The sequence below is a fragment of the Dermacentor albipictus genome, unplaced genomic scaffold (genome assembly GCF_038994185.2).
Source record: "Dermacentor albipictus isolate Rhodes 1998 colony unplaced genomic scaffold, USDA_Dalb.pri_finalv2 scaffold_13, whole genome shotgun sequence".
Lineage (NCBI taxonomy): Eukaryota > Metazoa > Arthropoda > Arachnida > Ixodida > Ixodidae > Dermacentor > Dermacentor albipictus.
The window spans coordinates 2681121-2700959 of NW_027225567.1; the positions used below are offsets into that span (position 1 = coordinate 2681121).

The window sequence follows — 19839 nt, forward strand, 5'->3', positions numbered from 1 at the left end:
GCTTGATGTAGGTTTTAAGCGTTCGAATATCGATGTGTTGCAATCAATACTGCCTTGCTTCGCTGCCTCAACGTGCTGGCTTGATATCAAGGATTAGCGCATTTAACTCTCTTAATCTGTGCTCCTCGTAGTAGAGTAGTGAATTGTCATCGAATGAGCCCGACCATTTGTCCTCATTTGCACACAACTGGTCACTTCACGTACCACTTCGCGTCGGTCGAATTGTTAATTGTCGCTGGGGCCGGGTCTCGAATCGTGAATTACCAGCCGTGCCTGCTGCTATGTCGGTCTGCTGTCGGGACTGTAGGTGCAAAAGACCAAAATTTAGAACGCAAATAATCAAGCACGCTTCAAGACAGGCGAAGCAGTCAGCATGGCGCGAAGTTTCGCTCACTCAGCGCGACGAATTGCAGCTATGCAACGCGCCAGACGCTCCACTTCGTGAGGCCTTGAAGGAAAACGGTAGAATCTGATGTTGGGATTCAGGCCTTCTTATTCATGGCAGCCCACGACGCAGAAGTAATGACGGTGACGCCTTTTCGAGGCTGGGCTAGGTCTCTCCGGATCGCCGTCACGGATTCCTTCTGCTCCTAGCATTACGTCCCACGGCACACGGAGAGTCCGTTTTCGTTAAACTATACGCTGCGGCGAGCTCGCAGCGTGGTCGGCGTGGTCTGTGAGAAGTAACGAGCCTTTTCGCACTCGCAACAGGGCAGAAAAAAGTGCGAATCGACGCAAAACTCGGCCTAGAAACGTGCTTCGCCATAGCCAGGGCTCAATACGACCCAAGCTGGTACGACCCAGATGTCGTTTCCCGCGCCGCTACTATACCTCAAACTCCAGCGCATGGTATAGGTATGGTCTATGTTCCCATGCATACCACAGCGCAGCAGCGCCAGATTTCCCTCTAGGTAATGTAGTGAGAAACTCTATGGTTACATCAGTGCGTGGGGTCACGTGATCCTTAACAAACGCCTAAATGCGCGGGAACATTAGAAAAAGGTGCACGGCACTTCGAACGAAAAAGTGCAGGGGGTGCCGGGCTGCAACCACTCGCTGCAAGGTTCAAGGGTGCAGTGCACCACGGCCCCACGGCGGCACCAGCGGCACCTTGCCTTGCACCCCGTTCAATCGAGCACGGGGGTGCAGGGTGCACTGCTGCACCTCGGGGAATCGAGGGTCTAGGTGCAGTGCACCGTGAATTGGTGCACTGCACTTGGCTGAATCGAATAGACCTATTGACGTGAATAGCGCGAGCAGCTCGTGCGGCTGTTCCTTTCACGATATACGTTAAACGGTCGGCCGTATCGTTTGCTATCCTTGCAACTTTGACATAAACCCGCAGGACAGCAGTTAGTCGACGTGCGTGTTTGTTTTTCAGTGCCTGTATTTACAGACCATAAATTAAGGTTGATTAAAGTTAAGGTCTAAGTACCCAAAAATGGAACACAGGGGAGCGCGTTCGCGCAAGAAGAGCTCGGTGACGCCGTGTACTTTTCCTCGGCGGAGCTCTTCGGTCGATGTGCAGAGCTCTACGTGTGCAGCGATGACGGGTCGTACTACTAGCAGACGGTAAGCGAACTTCCGTGTCATTCCACACCTTTGTCGGCCAGATAGTAAAAATTTAAGTTAACGCTGTGCATTCGATGATTTCGCTTGAATACGCACACCTCGAGTGTGCATCGGTCCGAGGACGCGTAGAGTTGCACGAGTCAGGGGTGGAAGTACTGGGCGCTACACTTGAAAGTCAATTTGTTCAGACGCTGTCTGAATTTCCTGGACTGCATTGTACAGTTGTGAACTCCACTGCCTTTGAAACGCGAGTTCGTTCCTGAGTTAGTGCTGCAGTCAGTCCTTAACTCATACCGCTGCGATAGCTTCTGTACGAAAAGTTATCAAACCTAGGTGGTGACCAGTCACGCCCCCATCCCCACTTCCTTTACCTTTTACACCTCTATCTGCAATTCGCAGCTATCATCCTCGGCAAAGTAATGTCAAAACAGAAATGTGAAGTAGAAAATGCTATGCCTGTCCCAACTAAGCCATTTCACAGGAAAGTCAATATTCAGACACTGCTCGGATTGCCTGCACTGCAGTGTTTAGTAGTGCACTCCTGTGCCTTTCGCCTACGGATGCTGATGTCTTTCTCGCTTGAAACCTGATAAGGTTTTGAAAGCGAAGTTGTTAGAAATTCCACTTCCATGGGAATTGGAATGAATCAACTTTTAATGCAAGCCGATAAGGCTGCACTGCAGGTAAAGAAGATTAAGAAATAAAGAAAAGATAAAGAAAAACCTAAATATGTCAATGAACTAAAAATTTTGTTTTGGTAAAGAGTGCCAAGTCTGTTGCAAACGCGTCTGCTCTTGTTAATACGGTAACTAGCTGGGCGAGCTGGTATACATCTGCATTATTACTTACAGTGCGCACTAAAAACACGGTTTTTAGTGCACGCTGTAAGTAATAATGCTCTTGTTAATTCATACTGGTGTAATAAAGCTTCTTTTTTGTTTCCTTTAAAGCTTCTCAACATTTCTTTTTCACCCATTTGTTCCATATTTCACCCATTTGTTCCATATAATCTCAGCAACTTTGAATACCAGGAGGTGTTATTCCTCCAGAGGTTAGTGAACTGACTAGTTTACTGTACCAGAATTGTCAGAGTACACCGAGTGTTTTTTGCTCCACAACTCAAAGTATAGTGCATACTGTTGGCCATTCATCGTTGGTAAACATGTGCCCATAAAGGGCGTCCATGCAGAGCGAGGCTGCTCGCCTTACTGCAATAATTTTGCTTACATTTTGTTTTAGCTTTGTTTCCTGACCCTACTGCCACATGGCCATCCCCACCTACCCGTACAGTTGAGGTGGCCAGCATCGTTGCCACTTTTACAGTGTGGTCCATTATTAAAGGGGACGCTCAAATTGTCGGCTCTCGCTTTTCTGGTGCCCTAGTGGCACGTGGCTGTGGAGGCAATGTCGGGGCACTGCAGAGGTGTGTTGAAAGTAGTCGGCGCTACCAACCACAAGTTACCTGCTGTAAATCTAGGCAATTGCACTCTTGTGAAGGAGGAAGATCTGAACATGCTCTGCACACAAATGTTCTCTTAAAAGTGGACCGTTCTTTACAATGGGGTATGGTTGGTACATGCTCCATTTCCTGCCTTGCATTGCTTTCCTATTGCTTCCACTGTCGAAAAGCTGCCTGTCCCTAAGCGTAATTTGATTTACAAGAAAGTGTGGCCAAGAGCTAGGAATTTATCTGCTTGATCAGCACCGGCGCTAGCCACCATAAACGATACATAAGTAAGAATGGCATTGTGGTGGCAGGGTGAGAAAACAAGCATAAAAAGAAATGTAAGCAACACTATCGCAGAAGGGCAAGCATGCAGCCTTGCACTCTGTGCGGAAACCATATGTGCATGCATGTTTCCAATGCACTGTACCTTCAGTGGAGAAAATGATGCACTTAAAGCCTAGGGTAAAAGAAATGCAGCTATAATAAGGCAGAGTTTTATGGCAGTACAATAGCTATGAAGTAGTTGGAGGACTGTGGAAATGTGTAATGGATTGGGGAAAGCAGTGCCCGAAAATTCGAGTAGACTGTCAGCATAAGAGCACACAGCTTAGTCATTTATTCTATCTACTTGTGGCATACACAAAAAAAAATGGTATTCAGTGAACTGTGCCTAATCTGTTGCTTTGTGGGTTAGCTCGTACAGCCTGTCTCAGATGGACCGTTTGAGCCTTATTGCACAGAGACCTGTGAACCTGCAAGACCAGAGGGACTTCAATGACAAGGCCTACCTTTCTGAATGTGTGGACAAATTGCACAGGGTGAGTCTACAATGCTCCTGTTAGCGTGCATCTTACACATTCCATTTTGGAGGCTGCATTAATGTTTGCTACCACATGGGCTGTCCTGCTTAGAATTTCTGCAGTCCAAATGCAATAAACTATAGGAGCTTGCAGGTCTGAACATTGCAAGGGATTACTGCGAGCTTTACCAGTGGGTAACTTTCATTGATGACGTCTTACACCCACCGTGGTGGTTTAGCAGCTATGGCATTGCACTACTAAGCATGAGTCTGCGGCATCGAATGGGGGCCACGGTGGTTGCATGTCTATTTCTGCATTTAATTTCTTTAATTGATGACGTCTTATCTACCTCTATGGAAAGAGTATACAAATAGAATTATTGTATTTTTCAGACTACAGTTGTACAGATCTAAGTGTCAAATTTTAACGCTGTACATAACCGTATCTGCAGACAATAACATTAGCACTCTTTCAAGGTCACTTGTGGCTTTGAAATGACTGTAACAATGTTTTCATACAGGAGCATAGCAAGGGAAGCAATTAAACAAGTGTGATTTAGTAGTGACGGAATTTTCCTACTAATACTACAATGGCCTCTGAGAAAATAATAGTCCATTTCTTTGTGATATTTCACATCTTTCTCCTCAAAAGTAAACATTTAGTCAGTATGTTTGGGTTTTGCATTAAATACCTGTGGACTATGATCGGGTGACTATGATTGAGGAAGAGCCAAAGAAAACAGTTGCTTTAATAAACGTGCTCTATGTAGTGCGAGGTAAGTGTCATTCAGCCATTGCTCCATGTTTCCCCAAAATTCTTCTTGGACCTTGTGTGGGATTGTTGCTTGCACAGTGCCTTAGAACCAGTTAGAAGGTGTTCCCCTAAACATGAGTTTGGGGGCTCAAGTGATTTAACCTGAAAGGAGCCACTGTCACCAATATCTGTAACCCTTTTAATGTGTTCTTGTGAATGGAACTTTCTGGCCAGTGCCTAATTTTGCATTTGTACTCATTTTCTTGTGGCAGTTTCTCAAGGAGCGGAGATACCCACACTACACTACTCCCGAGAGGTTGATGAGAATGTCGGCCAAGGAATTTGAAAATGTCATCACAGTGAGTGCTTCCTACTTCATCAGGAACAAGCTGCTCTTGCATGCAGTATCGTGAACGCTGCCTTCTGTTCATCTTAACCTGAAGTGGATTTACCATGCTGACGTAGGGATAATGAGGGGTAAAAAGAAAGTGGCTGTATTCTCTTTTAATTTTGGTTTTTGAATAGCACCAAAAGGAATTCTTCAGCAATTTTAAAAAGTAAGTGATCCTAAATGAAAAGTTGGTTTTGGTGGAATTGGAGTAACCAAAGCAATGTAGCATGATTGAACTATGTGGCACACAATGTATGAATGCACTTTAAGCAATTTTTAATGTTCCAAGAATGATATAGGGCAAGATGTTGTGTTTACCCATCAATCTCTTGACATTTCACGCATTGTGTCAGGCTTACCTCTTTTGTTTTTGCATAACTTGAGCACACTGGGCTTGTTTGCACCATTTGTTTGCTTGCGTTTTTCTAATAGCGACATGGAGCAACGAAACCAATAAAACATTGTATTACAGACAAGCCACTTCCACTTAGTCGTGTATCTAAAAGAAAAATGCCTTTAAATGTTTCAGTGACCCACTCATGCTTCAAAAGATACATTGGCGCTTTTTCATGTATAACGCTCGCTTGAAATATATATATATATAAAAAAATAATAATAATAAAAAGATCATCAGGAACTATTTCGTCCACGCACATTGATCTCGCTTCATTTTACTCTCAATGTCTTTCAGTCTTAAATAGGAGTGGAACAGAGTTACAACAGGTTACCATGTAGCAATCATCTGAACAATGAAATCTATGATGGAGACAATAGAGGACTGCAGGTGTTCCCATTCAAAGCTGGATCTTGTTACGAATGAAGTGCAGCAATGTTTTGTTAAGCATCTCGCCACCACTCGACTCTTGGCAAGGTGAAGCTAGGGAACTAAATAGTGTTTGTTTTAGGCTTGTATTACTGTTATAAATTTTATGGAAGAGGCAGTGATGCAAGATGCAACCTTGCATTGCAGTGAGAGGTCAGGAAAGCCTAAAATATTATTTGTGAAACGCTGGCACAATGAGAGAAGCTGGAGTGGGTGAAATGTGCAGGCTGATTTTGCATGGGTTCATGTGGGCCGTCTGACCTGTTGCTTCACGTTATTGCATTTTGTTGCACGAGGTAGGAATGTGAGAAAGAAAGCAACAAGGGAAGCCAGGGGAAACGTTGAGAAAGAAAGCAGCAAGGGAAGCCAGGGGAAAAGTTGCACGAGTTTGTACCTAGGTGGTGTTGGTTTGTACACATTGTTGAACTGTTGCCATGCGCCGTATCCTCATGACAGTAGCAGCCTTAGTTTCACACTTACTTGAGGGAACTGCTGATCTGGTGTCTGCAAGCAGAGCACTTCAGCCGACATGGGAATGATAGTTAGTACATGGACTTGCCTGAACTTTGTCAAACGACTTCTTTTATTTGATAAACTGATCACATTCAAGAAAGTGCTGTGGTATAATTAAAATTGTTTCACAGCTGGATTCAAACACAGGGCCTCAAGCACACAAGCCAGATATTGTAAACATTACTCCGCGAATGCATGTACAAGCGGAACAATTGCAATTAGCAGCGATTGTGTGGCTTGGCTCTTCTTTCCTTTTGCATTAAAAAAAAAAGTAGACTGCTTTGAACCTTATGCCATTGCAGGTAGATAAAGCGTATAAGTGAAGCGGCAAGCACGTAGAAGCCACAAGCACGAAGATAAGACAAATCCATATTCAGTAGAACCTGATTCCTACGTATGTGAAAAACCATGGAGGGAAAACGTACTAACCGGGGAAATGTACAATCCAAAGTAACTAAACTGTAGTCGACGCGAAACGTCGCAGCACAAGATGACGACACTTGACGAGCTAGTGAGCCTCTGGCGTGTTAAGACCCGTCTTGTTTTGCTATTGCAGAGTGCTTTTGCATGCCTCTGGAGAAAAACGTGCCGCTCGCATGGTGCCGCCTGCAGCAGGGAATGGCGGTGCATTGGGTTATCGCCTACAAAAAGTATGCAGTACACTTCCAACGCCACATACGCCCCACACGCTGCAAGACAGATAGGTCAAGATGTTTATTGCAATAAGGTTGACGGCAATATCAGTGAATATGGCCTGCAACAAGGAGATCTGCTGCTACGGGAATAAGAAACTGAGTGCGCGCCGGTGCTTTTACGCGAGATGGGCAGGCGAGTATTGTGGGACAGCCAATGCGGCGGGCGGCTACTGTCTCTGATTGTGCGTGCCTCACGCCTTGTTTACGTTTTCTTTCTTGGATTTCACGTGCCAAAAGCACGATTGGATTGAGGCATGCCATAGTGGGTACTCCAGATTAATTTTGACCTCCAGGGGATCTTTAACATGCCCCCGATGCACGGGACACAGCGATTTTTTTGCATTTCGCTCCCATCGAAATGTGACTGCCATGGCTGGAATTCTTTCTTTACGTGAGATCTACCAGTCAGTATACCCAACTCCAGTAGTCCTACCTTTAAAGCGATCTGCAATGAGGACAGAGTGCGCCAAGTGCTGATAGCTTCGTGTGCGCTGTATTCTTGCCACTTAGTTCGTGTTGAAGCAAGGGACAACACAAAGATCAATTCACTCGCTGCTGCTGTCGCGCTTCCTCCACCATTTTGACAGCGAGTGTGTGCGGTCATAGAAAGAGATGTGTTCATGTTTGCTTGTGCGCGTGAGATGCCATGCCTGTTAATTTAGTTGTAAAGCAAATGTTTACAAGTTTATATGGCTGGTAAAACTACTATCCTTACTTTGTGTAGCTGTCTGCTAATTTGCTATCGCAATCAATGCTTTGCCTTTCGGGCGAAACTGCGACTTGTATTGTTTACAGGAGATCTAGCGGCTATAAAACCTATCGTACGATCAGTCTGCAGCAGGGAATGGTGGCGCGTTTAGGTTGCCCCCTTTCAGAAAGATGCAGTATGCTTCCAACGACACCGTGGTTTGTGGAACAGATAGGTGAAGATCATTAGAGTTGGTGGAAATAACTGTAAATCCGGCGTGCAACAACCAGGGATGAGTTTTGCTAGTACCGGAATAGTGTTCACCGGCGTTTTCACATGAGACGGTTGGGCGAGTATTGCTGTTAGGCTGCCACGACAGGCGGCTATTGCTCTCGGTCACGTGTATCTCGTGCGTTTTCTTGTTCGCATGGCATCTAGCGGCCGGAAAGCATATCATGCAGTCGCACTTTTGCAATGTATTTGAACGTTGGGGCCGAAAGACGACTTTTTAAGGGAACATTGAACCAGTAAGTAGTCGAAACTCAATTGGGTCATTCTTTGTGTTCTCAATAGTGAATTTTGGCGTCTGGAAATTGTGCGTAACAGGATCGTATCAATGAATTTCCACTGTACTAACCATCATTCACATGGTGGCTGGACGATCGCAGCACCAGAATTCCCTCATATTGTAGGGAACTCCATGGTCGCAGCAACATCGCAGCTAGGTTATGAGGACGAAAGATGCTCCTGCCGTGGCTGGGAACTGATAGCCAGGACATCGTGAGTGATAGCTGGGACTTCGTTCCCCTATAGTGGGGCCCAGGCAGTGCTCTGGGAAGGACCCCGGAAATGTGGAAAGCCACGGCATCCGGTGCTCGTAACATCTGCCATAGCATGAACAAGACCTGCAAGATTTAGCACTGCTACCATCAACATGGGCACCCATGATACCATTTACGGCATGCAAGGTTCAAGACGACCAGAAAAACTAGCGGACTGGTGAAGACGGCATCTGCTTGGCACACGGCAGTTTGCCTGCTGGCACCGCACAATGTTGCACAATGCGGTGCCAATGTTGCACGGCATTATTGTGCAACATTGGACAAGAAATGTTGCACAACATTGTGCACAAGCACAATGTTGAGGTGGCATCTGTCACGATTAAAATACTAATATTGAGCCCAGCTCGGCAGCCGCCTCAGAAGCCCACTCTTATACTCGATAATGAGTTACTTGCTCTAGGCAAGTGGCGTGCCGTTCCCCCTGTGATGAAACAATAGTAAGTTGGCAGCTGTGCGTGCTGGTTTTCTGCTATGGGCACTTGGTGGAGTGTGGTTACAAGGCTTCCCAAAGAGTGTTCGGGAAGTCAGCAGGTTTAGTGATTTCGGGCACCTATAAGATCTTGTACAACTTTGACACAGCCTATCCTGTTACACATCCAATGCACCAGCAAGCGAGGTATTGTCTGGCAAGGAACCGTACCATCTCTTTAATTGAGGGTCAGCACTGTCAATTTTGTAGAGTGAGGGGCAATGCGGGACGGTGTCCGTGCACTATGCTTAAGTCAGTTGCTGCAGCATTGGGGTAAGGTGAAGAGGACGAAAGACATTCCTGGTCTTGAGTAAAACTTTTAGTTTATCTAGAGTGATGGCAAATTGAAGGGGGTCTTGCATAGAACCTGCAATGAAACACCTGCATACCATGCTACCACACAAAAATCTGCACAAAAAAATGCCACGACAGCTGGATGATTTGACTGTTACCGCCAAGTCACTCCTGCTTACTCCGAAATTTTTTGTATCTTTAAGCAACATTTCTTTGCAGGTTTCAGGTTTTCTTCATGTTTGCATTAGTGGAAATTTGCTGTGTTAATTTATATTGTGCTGCTATGCATTCAACGAAAAATAGCCATCTATTTGATGTCAAGGAAGTTGAAATCTTGTGCTGCAGACACTGAAAATTGCAGTACTTTCACTTATTCGCACCAGATCTTGGCATACTGATCTATGCATGTTCAGTAATGCATTCGGCAGAGGTGCTTGCCTGCCTTGTCTGGCAAATTCCACTACGGTAGTTCAGTGGCTGTGGTGTGCTGTTGAGCACAGGGCTGTGTGTTTGGTTCCCAGCCAATGTAACTACATTCTAGTGTGAGCAGAATGCAGAAATCCTTGTGTACTGATGTTAAAGCGCACATTAAAGGGCCCCTCACCAGGCTTCATAGTAAATTTTGGTTATACGATGGAAGTTGTTGCATGCTCTCTCGGCAGTGTTCTGCCACAACAATTTTTCAGTTCAGCTCATTAATAGCAGAGATATTGGATTGGATTGTAAAACTTTATTTGTCCAACAGATGTAGGGAAGGCTTTAAGTCTTCCCACCTAGACGACGGCCAGGAGTCCTTGGACCTTAGCGGCGTTTTCGGCCAGTTGGACGGTCTTCAGTTGAATCTCCGGATCGGAGCTGAGTAATAAGGTCTCCCATTGTTCTAAAGAGGTTATTCTTCCCTCAGAGGGAGCCTGTGGGCATTCCCACAGAATGTGATGAAGATTAGCCCTGGCTTTACATAGCTTACACTGGTTAGAGTACTGACCCGGGTAGTAGAGGCTGCACGACACCGGGCTTGGAAACGAGTTGGTTTGCAGGCGACGCCAAGTGGAGGCCTGGCTCTTGTTTAAGGATGCATCAGCCGGAGGATATTTAACCCGCCCTAGTCTGTAGTGTTGTGTGATCTCTCTGTAGCACACTAAGCGGTCTCGCCCCGTGAAGCCTTCGGCTAGCCCACCAGCTCGGAATGTGAGTCCTCGAGCTAATTCATGGGCCGCCTCATTCCCAGCGAGGGAGGCGTGCGCAGGTGCCCAGATTATTTCAATTTTCCTGCTATCTCTGCAGGTCTGCAGGATTCTGTTCGCCTCGGGAGAAATTCTGCCTCTGGCAAAGTTCATCACCGCAACCTTAGAGTCGCTGACTATAATTTTGGCTGAAGTACTTGCAATTGCAAGTGCTATGGCAGATTCTTCTCCAATTTGAGAGCAATCCGTTGGAACTGTGCCACTGGCTATCAATCTAGTTTCAGCGCTCGCTACAGCTAGGGCCATGCGGCCGTTGCCATAGTCTGCAGCATCAACGTAGAGCACGTCCTTCGAGTTTTTGAAACGCTTCTCAAGAGCCTCGGCCCGTTTCTGTCTGCGTTCCTTGTGATGGATTGGGTGCATGTTTTGAGGTAGTGGTGGGATTATTAGTCGGTTCCGCACGCTTCGCGGCAGGTCTATTTTGATGCCTTCCTGCCCCTCATAGTTTATGCCTAGCCTAGCTAGGATTTTCCTGCCCGTAGGGCTTCCCGCAAGTCTCTCATACTGCGAGATCCTCACTCCTTCAATAATCTCCTCAAGCGTATTGTGGAGCCCTAGAGCTAAAAGCTTTTCATTTGCAGTGCGGATGGGAAGCCCCAGCACCTGTTTTATACTTTTACGTATGATGCCATCAATCTTCTTCTTCTCGAATGACCTAAAACTGAGGAAGGGAGCAACATAAGCTATTCTACCTATCACAAAGGCCTGGACTAGCCTAACTAGATTCGCTTCTCTCATCCCGGACCGCCTGTTGGCGATCCTGCGGATCAGCCTCATGGTCTGCAGTGCACAGCCGTCTAGTCTCCTTATTGTTTCGCCATTAAAACCATTGGCCTGAATAAAAAGTCCCAGAACTCTGATTTTGTCCACTTTTGGAATGGGGATCCCCCCAGCTGTGAGAGAGATTTGCGGTTCCTCCTTACTGGCCCTGCCTTTCGGCTGGTATAGAAGCAGTTCCGATTTTTGCGGTGAACATTTAAGTCCCCTAGGTCCGACATAACCTTCAACTGCCTGGATAGCTCTTTGGAGGGTTTCCTCTATTTGGGCATCGCTGCCCCTAGCTATCCACAACGTAATGTCATCAGCGTATATGCTGTGATTTAGTCCTTCAATAGCCTCCAGTCTTTCAGGGAGTTTGATCATGGCCACATTGAAAAGAAACGGCGAGAGCACAGAGCCCTGTGGGGTCCCTTTGCTGCCTAATTTAATGTCATCCGATTGGCATTCTCCAATCTGGATTTTTGCTTCTCGGTCTGACAAGAAGTCCCTAATGTAATTGTAGGTTCGTACGCCTACTCCTAAGTCCTGAAGGTTCTCAAGAATGGCTTTATGTGTGACGTTATCAAAAGCCTTCGCTAGGTCAAGCCCTAGAATTGCCTTTGCGTCCCCCGTTTCCGCATCGATGATTTGGTGTTTTAGTTGCAGCATCACGTCCTGGGTGGAGAGCCTGGGCCTAAAGCCCACCATCGAATGCGGATAGAGGTCATTATCCTCCATGTAGTTATTGAGCCGCGTTTGAATAACGTGCTCCAAAAGCTTGCCTGCACAAGAGGTTAGAGAGATAGGTCTTAAGTTCTCTATCTGGAGTTTCTTGCCTGGTTTTGGGATCATCACCACCTTAGCGGTTTTCCACTGATTTGGTAGTTTACCCTCTTCCCAGCACTTCTGCATAAAGTTAGTTAATGCAGTTATAGAGTTATCGTCTAGATTGCGTAGCATTTTATTGCTAACGCCATCCGGGCCTGAAGCTGATTTGGTTTTGAGCTTGGCAATCTCCGCCCGGACCTCCGCCTCGCTGATGGGTTCGTCTAGGCTGGAGTTGCCTACGCCTGCATAGTTAGGTAGGGGTTCCTTGCTAGTGTGCCCTATGTATCTCTCCTGTATGTCCTTCATTAGATCTACCTCCGTACCTTCGTACAAGTGAAGAATTTTTTGAAGGTTCTGTCGCTGCGCTGTTTTGCAGCCCTGTGGATCCAGCAGGTAGCGGAGTAGATTCCATGTTCTAGCTAGGCCTATATTTCCATCCATCCTATCGCAGGTGGACTCCCAGTTCTGCCTGGTTAGTTTGAGCGCGTAATCTTCTATATCTTTATTGAGCCTAGCGATCCGTCTCCTGAGATTGCGGTTCCACCTTTGCCTCGTGAGCCATTTTTCCATGCTGAGCTTAGCCTCCCACATATGGAGGAGGTGGCTGTCCGCTATCTCCAGTGCAGAATCCTCCGTTATCTCCTTGGTTGCGTTTTTAACGTCCTGGCCTAGTTTCTTAGCCCATTCATCAATATCCCTTATCTCACTCCCTGCCGTCTCCCTTCTTATTTCGCGAAAGGCATCCCATTCAACAATTAGCTGGTTTCTGCCTTTTCTCCTGGCAGGGCCTGCGCTCACCACTGTTTCGAGAATAAAGTGATCGCTACCTAGGTTTTCCTGGGTATTAACCCAGGTTGCATCTCCCACGTTTTTGACAAATGTGAGGTCGGGTGAGGTGTCTATGCTGACACTATTCCCCGTTCTAGTGGGGGTTTGGGGGTCGGTCATTAAGGTGAGCCCCTCTTGCTGTGCATCCAGCCAGAGTTCCCTTCCCTTAACTCCTTCTTTTCTGTACCCCCAGGCAGCGTGTTGGGCGTTAAAGTCTCCCACCACTACCAAAGCTTGCCTGTTGGCAATACGCAGAGTTTTTTGGAGAAGAGGTCCAAATCGGGCCTTCCTTTGTTTCGGGCTGCTATAGATATTGAGAACAAAGAGGCTGCCTTCTTTCTTTTTTGCTGGAATGAGTTCAACAAGGACGTGGTCTACGTTGATAACCTCCGTGTCGTGCTTAACGACTGCCAAGTTTCTCCTGACCAGGGTGGTTACCCCGGATCTTCCATCACCTGTACTAAATGATATGTAGCCCGATAATTTTGCCATCCCCGCAGTTTCTTGTAAAGCGATTACGTCCGGATTGTCTTTGCCAAGAAGGAGCTGCTGTAGGACCGCCCTTTTGCGACGGTACCCGCGGCAATTCCACTGCCAAATCGTGTGTTTATTGTGACTGGCCATGATTGAATTGTGGATTATCACCCAGTGGTATTAGGGTCGCAGCCGTCTGAGAACCACCATGTACTTTCTGCTCTGTTTCCCTCTGCCAGTTATTAATGCTCACCAACGCGGCCCTGTGTTTCTGGCTTTCTTCCGATAGCGCCTGGATGGCTTGGATGACTGATGCGAACTTTGCCTCCCAGCTCGCCTGGAAGTCGTCCATTTTCTTGCACAGATCTGCCATTGTGGGTTCTTGTGGCGCGTTCGCGCCTGGTTTCCTTTTCAGAGGTGGGGAGCGGGTGTCATCTACCTGCATCGCCACAGTGCTTTCAACGGCTGGGTGGGTTCCAATCGTGTTAGCGGTTTTGACTGCGGTAGCTACTTTCTTCTCCCTTTTTAGCATAGCGTTTTCCTTTTCGAGGTCATCTACTCTTTTAATGAGTTTCTCTACCGTGATTCTCATCTTGGCGAGTTCCTCGGACTCCGTATTTTTTGGGGAGACCTTATCTACCCAGCTCACCTCCCTTTGCTTGTTGGCTTCATTCCTCGGCCTTGACGACGATCTTGCCCTGGAGCCGGAGTGGACCCCGGAGCCGGAACGATCCCTGGAGCCGGAACGATCCCTGGAGCTGGAGCAGCCCCTGGAGCTGGAACGGCCCGGGTGATCGAGGCGAGGGAAGGAGCCGGAGCGGCTCCGGAAGCCCTCCCGGCTTCTTGATCGGCTTTTTCGCCCAGACGAGGGTGTTTTCTTCGCCTCCTCTTCTTGGAGCTTCCGCTCCCACCGGCGTTTCCTGACGATGTACGGAGTTCGGTAGATCTCGCGACACTTCTTGTTGCCCAGTTCATGTCCCTTTCCACAAAGAGCACATTTGGGATCGCACACGTGTCCATCCGGTGGCTTCACCGTACCGCAGCCGCGGCACTTGACGTCGTCCGGGTCCGGACACACATCAGAGCGGTGCCCAAGATGTCCGCATGCGTTGCACACCTCAAACTTCTTTTTGTAGAGGAAGCACTTGAGGAGCCCGCCTCCATAATAAATCCAAAACGGCACATTATCGTTTACGAAGAGTATCAGAACTGAGGTCGATGTCTTCCCCATTCTTCTGACCCCTCTGATTTTGGGGTTCCTTGAACAATCCAGGTTGGCCAGAATCTGTGCTTCCGTGTGTTCCACCGGGATCCCATGAATAACTCCTTTGCCACTGCCATCGGGGGCTGACAGGTAGGCGTTTACTTCGTATTTTGCCTGATCAACCTGAAGTATTTTTATCTTCAGGTACCGATGCATTCTTTCTTCACTCATGGTGCCCACCAAAATGGTGTTTTGCTTGGTGTTAAGTTGAATAATGTCTTCCTTAGCCTCCTTCAAATTCACGCCCGCAGCGGCTCGAACAATCTCATATATCTTCACGTCTCCACCCAAAGATAGAGCTTTCAATCCTCCGCTCGGTCGGATTATCACCTTATGCAGGCCAGTAGGTAGGCGTGGTTGCTGTGACGCCACGGAGCGCAGCGCCAATTTCCTCCCCGCCATCTTGATTGATTTGGTGCTCACGTGGCCGTGGCCGCCATCTTGTCTCTCTCTTCGATCCGAGCCGACACCTTGGCTTCCTCCTTCGCGGCCGCCATCTTGGCTGCCGCGTTGCCGGCTTGTGTTGATCGTGAACCAACCGACCTTCTCGGAAAATTCTTCAGGAGAAATATCCTCCCCTTGAACAACAACCTCCATTTTCGCCGAAGATATCCAGCCGTGCTAAGCCCCAGGGGTCGGCAGCGCGACGCACCGACGCTTGGCCGGCGGGCAGTGATCGGAGTCGACGCTAGGTCGAACGCAGCTGCCGGGACGACGCGTCAGAGTCGAAAAATAGCCGAAAATTGGGTCCACTTGCCGGAATTTTGGTATCCAGGTGATCCTGGTGACTTCCGCTGATGATTCGATCGAAGTTGGCTTGAGCACAAGCATAAATCCGCCAGGAACATCGAAAAACCTGGAAGCGCACGCAAGACACATCCGCACGCCTCCTCGTCTTCTTCTTCCTCATAGCAGAGATAAAAATATTTCAGTGCCACGAACCGGTGATTTCAGCAGGCGAATTTACCTGCCAAGTGAGGCACTCTCTCCACTTGCCCCATCTAGCCTCCCCAAGCAAAATGCGTTCCCTGCGTTCTTTCATACCGGACCTCAAGGATCATGTGACACATACGTTGCGGGCCCCGCCTTCATTCTTTTCTCGCTTTCTTGCGGTGCGGCGCACTTCCACTAACGGCATCGCGCATGAGCTGTTTTGATTGTCACATTTTACACAGCGCACAATTTTGTGCACTGTGCATGAGGACACCTGACTAGTGCTATAAGTCAGTGCTACACAAATACTGAGGCAGACAAGCAGATCAGAGAGCATGATCCCATGCTGGAACACAATAGAAAATGACGGTTTCGGTGTCTGCACGCGTGACTGCACGACGGTGGGGACAAGCAGACAAAACAGAAGTACATCTGTTGCTGTGGTGCAAAGTAAAACAAAAACATGCAGACATTCAGTTTGTGTGCTTTATTATTTCTCTTAGCTTTAATTCGTCATTTCAAGCAACAGATTGCACAAATAACAGATGTTGCCTTGAATAAGTCTCGAAGTCGTGTGTCTCGATGATTGACGTCACACTGCGAACACAAGTGCACAGGCGCAGGAGCATGTGTACATCACTGTCTGGCTTGGAGTGCGGTCGCCGCGAGGGAAAGGGAATACGGCGTTCGGATTGAAATTTCGGATCTTTCCGCAGCCCATCGCGATGTAATACTTTGCAAACACAATCAATAGCGCGCATCGTATGCTTTGCGCGCTTGTCAGCTCAATATGGCCAAACCTGGTGAGGACTTTCATAGTGCATTCTTGTAATGAAAAACCCATAAATTATCAGATAAGGAAAGACAGCCATTGGCAGCAATGGATATTCTCAGCTGTGAACCAATTTAGCTGCAACCTGAAGCCACACTTCTCCATTCTTTTAGCCCTTTATCGTTGGCTCACACACCACTGCCGTTGCTAATGCAATAATAGAAAACAGTGATGGATGAGGCCCAGTGCTGAGCTCTGTTGGTGTCCAGCTTGGCTTGATATTTTGGACATGCAAAGTGTGCGTTCATTACTGGCACAAAAAGTAATTAAATGTTCATGCAGTTTTTAATGAAGTTCTTCGAGCCCAACTTCAATCTGGATGGCGGATCACGGATGGAAGATGTGGTGTTCGAGCAGCTGCGCCAGCTGGGTTATCCGTACCCATTACACAAGAGCATGCTGTTGGGAATCGGTTCCCAGCCACACAAGGCCCTCGCCGTCATCACCTGGCTGGCAGACTTAGCCAAGGTAAGCATGAGTGAACAGGGAATGTTGTCACCAGCAGGCTCACTTCTGCAAATGTCCTTTGTGTTTCCAGATGAGTACTGCTGACATAACTGGTCCATGAGCAGAAAGCGTCACCCCCCCCCCCCTTTTTTTTTCAGCTGAGTTCCTTTCACCTAGTGTCCACAATCTGTGGCTTTGGCATCTTTTTAGCAGTAGTGTTGCAAACTGTTGCTGTTTGTAACCAATGTCATGGGAGCAGCACAAATATAAATGTTTGAATGACGATCTCTTCAGTCTTGTGGAGCTGCTATAACAGCAGGCATGGTTGGTATACTAGAATTAACTTCAGTTCTCTTTAACCCAAGCAACAGAAAAAAATCTATCAGGGCATGTCCAATCAACCTAACAGGCATTGTTGAGGTTTCTAAAGTACCTGTACACGTCTTCTCCTTATACTAGTAGCCATAGCTAAGAGCTTTAAGCATTAAAATGGTGAATGCAAATATATGCTTGTAGATCTAGTAGTAACTAAAAGCTGGTGGGCAATTCCATTCACTGTTTTTGTTCAGCTCTAATAACATAGTACTTGGCACACTTTTTGGTGAGGCTGGAAATTAGGCAAAGAAAATGCTGTGTTCTTACTGGCTTTTTGCTGGTGGTTTTATTGTCTTTTCTTTGCAGTACCATGACTCTGTGAACCCACTTATGGACTTCTTCAGCTCAGTAAGTTACTGGCTTTCCTTTTACCGTAGCCTTATTTGTACTTTTAAGAAAATTTACTGTGGCTCTCTACTGCTCCATCAGAATTATGCACAATTTCAGTCGTACAAATGAAACATGTGACAACCTCATTTCACTTCAAAAGAATCTCAAAGAAAACAATTTACTTTTCACTTGCAGACATCATGCAGTTGTCAGTCAGTCATTACGCCACCGCTCCGATTGTCCTATCGTTGTCATTTCAGCATTATCATGCTGTCATGGTCTTTCCATTCTTGTCATGCCATCATTGTCATTCCTTTCTCATCATACATGAGATCTGCACTTTGAGTGCCACAAGCTTATCTAAAGTGAGGCAATTCCCCACTGAAAATGTGTAAAACTTGGTTATGTGTGCTATATACAGTCAAATCTCGTTAATTTGAACACGCTTAATTCGAACTTTCGGTTTATTTGAAATGACGCTATCCCGCCAAAACTGTGTATTCCAGTGGGCGAAAACACCTGGTAATTCGAACGCGCAAGCATTTGCGGCAGTTAATTCGAACATACTGCACTCCCACAATCCTCTCAGCAGCGCGCCATATCGCGCGGCGGCGCCTCCGACTAGCATTCCTCTGACCCCGCCATAAAGAAGCTTAGGAGAGACTTCTCAACGCCGCACGCGAAGAAAAAAAAAACCGTGGCGGAAATTTGTGCGCAGGCGTGTGCAGGTGCGCATCACTGATTACTTCTGTTCGTGATGAGTTAGTGACTTCCGTTAGTGTCGCGGCACATCCATGTGCCGTGACACTAACGAGTCAGTGTATAAGAAGTCTGAAATTTCGGACGCAAGAAACCTTCGCGGTCCGACTTTCCGGGCTTCGCCTCGAGCCGGGCTCTCGCATGAAGATCCGCTGGCAGCCCTAGCCGCACTACTGCAACGCTAGGCCTAGCTACTTCGACGTTCGCTACCAAGCTTCTTCCTGTTCGGTGCCGTGTTTTTCAATTCGCCACTGTTAGCATTGGTGCCGACTCCACCTTTGTAATCCTCACCAATGTCTTAAAGCACGGCACGTTGCATAATGCCGGCTCTCGAAAGTCAACTTCGCCTCAATACAGGAGTCTTTCGCGGTGAAGCATACCAAGAGTTCGAAGGGGCAATTGTCACGGGACACGTTTCCTTTGATTATACACGCATGCACCCGCCGCCTCCTATCGCAGTACGAGCACCGATACTCCTAATAACTGACTTTAATTTGTAAATACGAGTGAATAAATCTTGTTGAACTTTCCACTCGTGTGTTAGCTAAGTGCACATGCGACACTACAGGTAAGTCCTCCATTCAGTTAGCTTCCTTTAGTTCCTTTCGAGTTCGAATTATCAAGGTTCGACTATTCTTGTTTAGAAACCATTTGCAAATACAGTGTTCCTTGCAAGCACTAATGAAAGCTTTGCTTAAACTCATTATCACAGTGCATGGCATCCACATAATTTTTCTATGCAAAGCGCTAGTTGAAGATGGAAATAACTTTGAGCATTCGTCAAAGTCTCATTTGAGTGAGGAAGATTGATTCAAGGTGCGAAACTGTTGTCCCTATTTGTGCCTTTAAACCTTTGTTCTTGCATTTCTCACTGTGCGTAACACCACATCATCTGTGTGCCTTCATAATTGCGTAGTCACTATCAATGATAGTGTCGACAGCAACTGCGGTTTCGTCTGCAGCAGTTAAGGCAAACAGTAGTTTAGTTTTGACTCTGTGCGCGTGTTGGCCACGCATTCACACTAACACTTGTGATTGGCAGTCAAAGCTGTGGAAACTATGCAAGCGTTCCAGTCGTAAAAGTCTGGCTCAATGTATTTCTTACTGCACTGGCTTTTGATCGGCAGCGTCTTCTTCAGAATAATTTCTTTCATACTTCAGAACTATATCGCATAGCTTTAATGTTGCATCTAATTATGCACTGTTTCTGTACCTTCTTGCTCAAAGTATGTGATGCTTTATGGGTGATCATTTTTAAATTTTTATGGAATTTTTAAAGATGCCTGTTGCGGATAACATAATTCTACTCCTTGAGCTATATTGTTCAGAGAAGCAAACATTGCATGAATTATTGAAAAAATTTTCATATTTTTAATGAAATTTTACTAGGTAATTTCTTTTTGTTTACTTTATGGCACATATTGCAATTACGAATTGTAGCCGGCCAGTTTGTCAGGGATGTCCACTTGCAAAGAATTT

General features: G+C 46.8%; 1 protein-coding gene across 1 annotated transcript in view; it reads left to right on the plus strand.

The window, feature by feature from the left end:
• Positions 1-988: 988 nt before the first annotated feature.
• Positions 989-19839, plus strand: part of LOC135917816 (kinetochore protein NDC80 homolog) — a 60471-nt gene continuing 41620 nt past the window's right edge. The window contains exons 1-5 of the mRNA XM_065451417.1: positions 989-1572; positions 3714-3837; positions 4845-4931; positions 16732-16917; positions 17578-17619. Coding sequence (XP_065307489.1) covers positions 1442-1572; positions 3714-3837; positions 4845-4931; positions 16732-16917; positions 17578-17619 — 570 coding nt within the window. The 5' untranslated portion in view covers positions 989-1441. The remainder of the gene's footprint in view (positions 1573-3713; positions 3838-4844; positions 4932-16731; positions 16918-17577; positions 17620-19839) is intronic.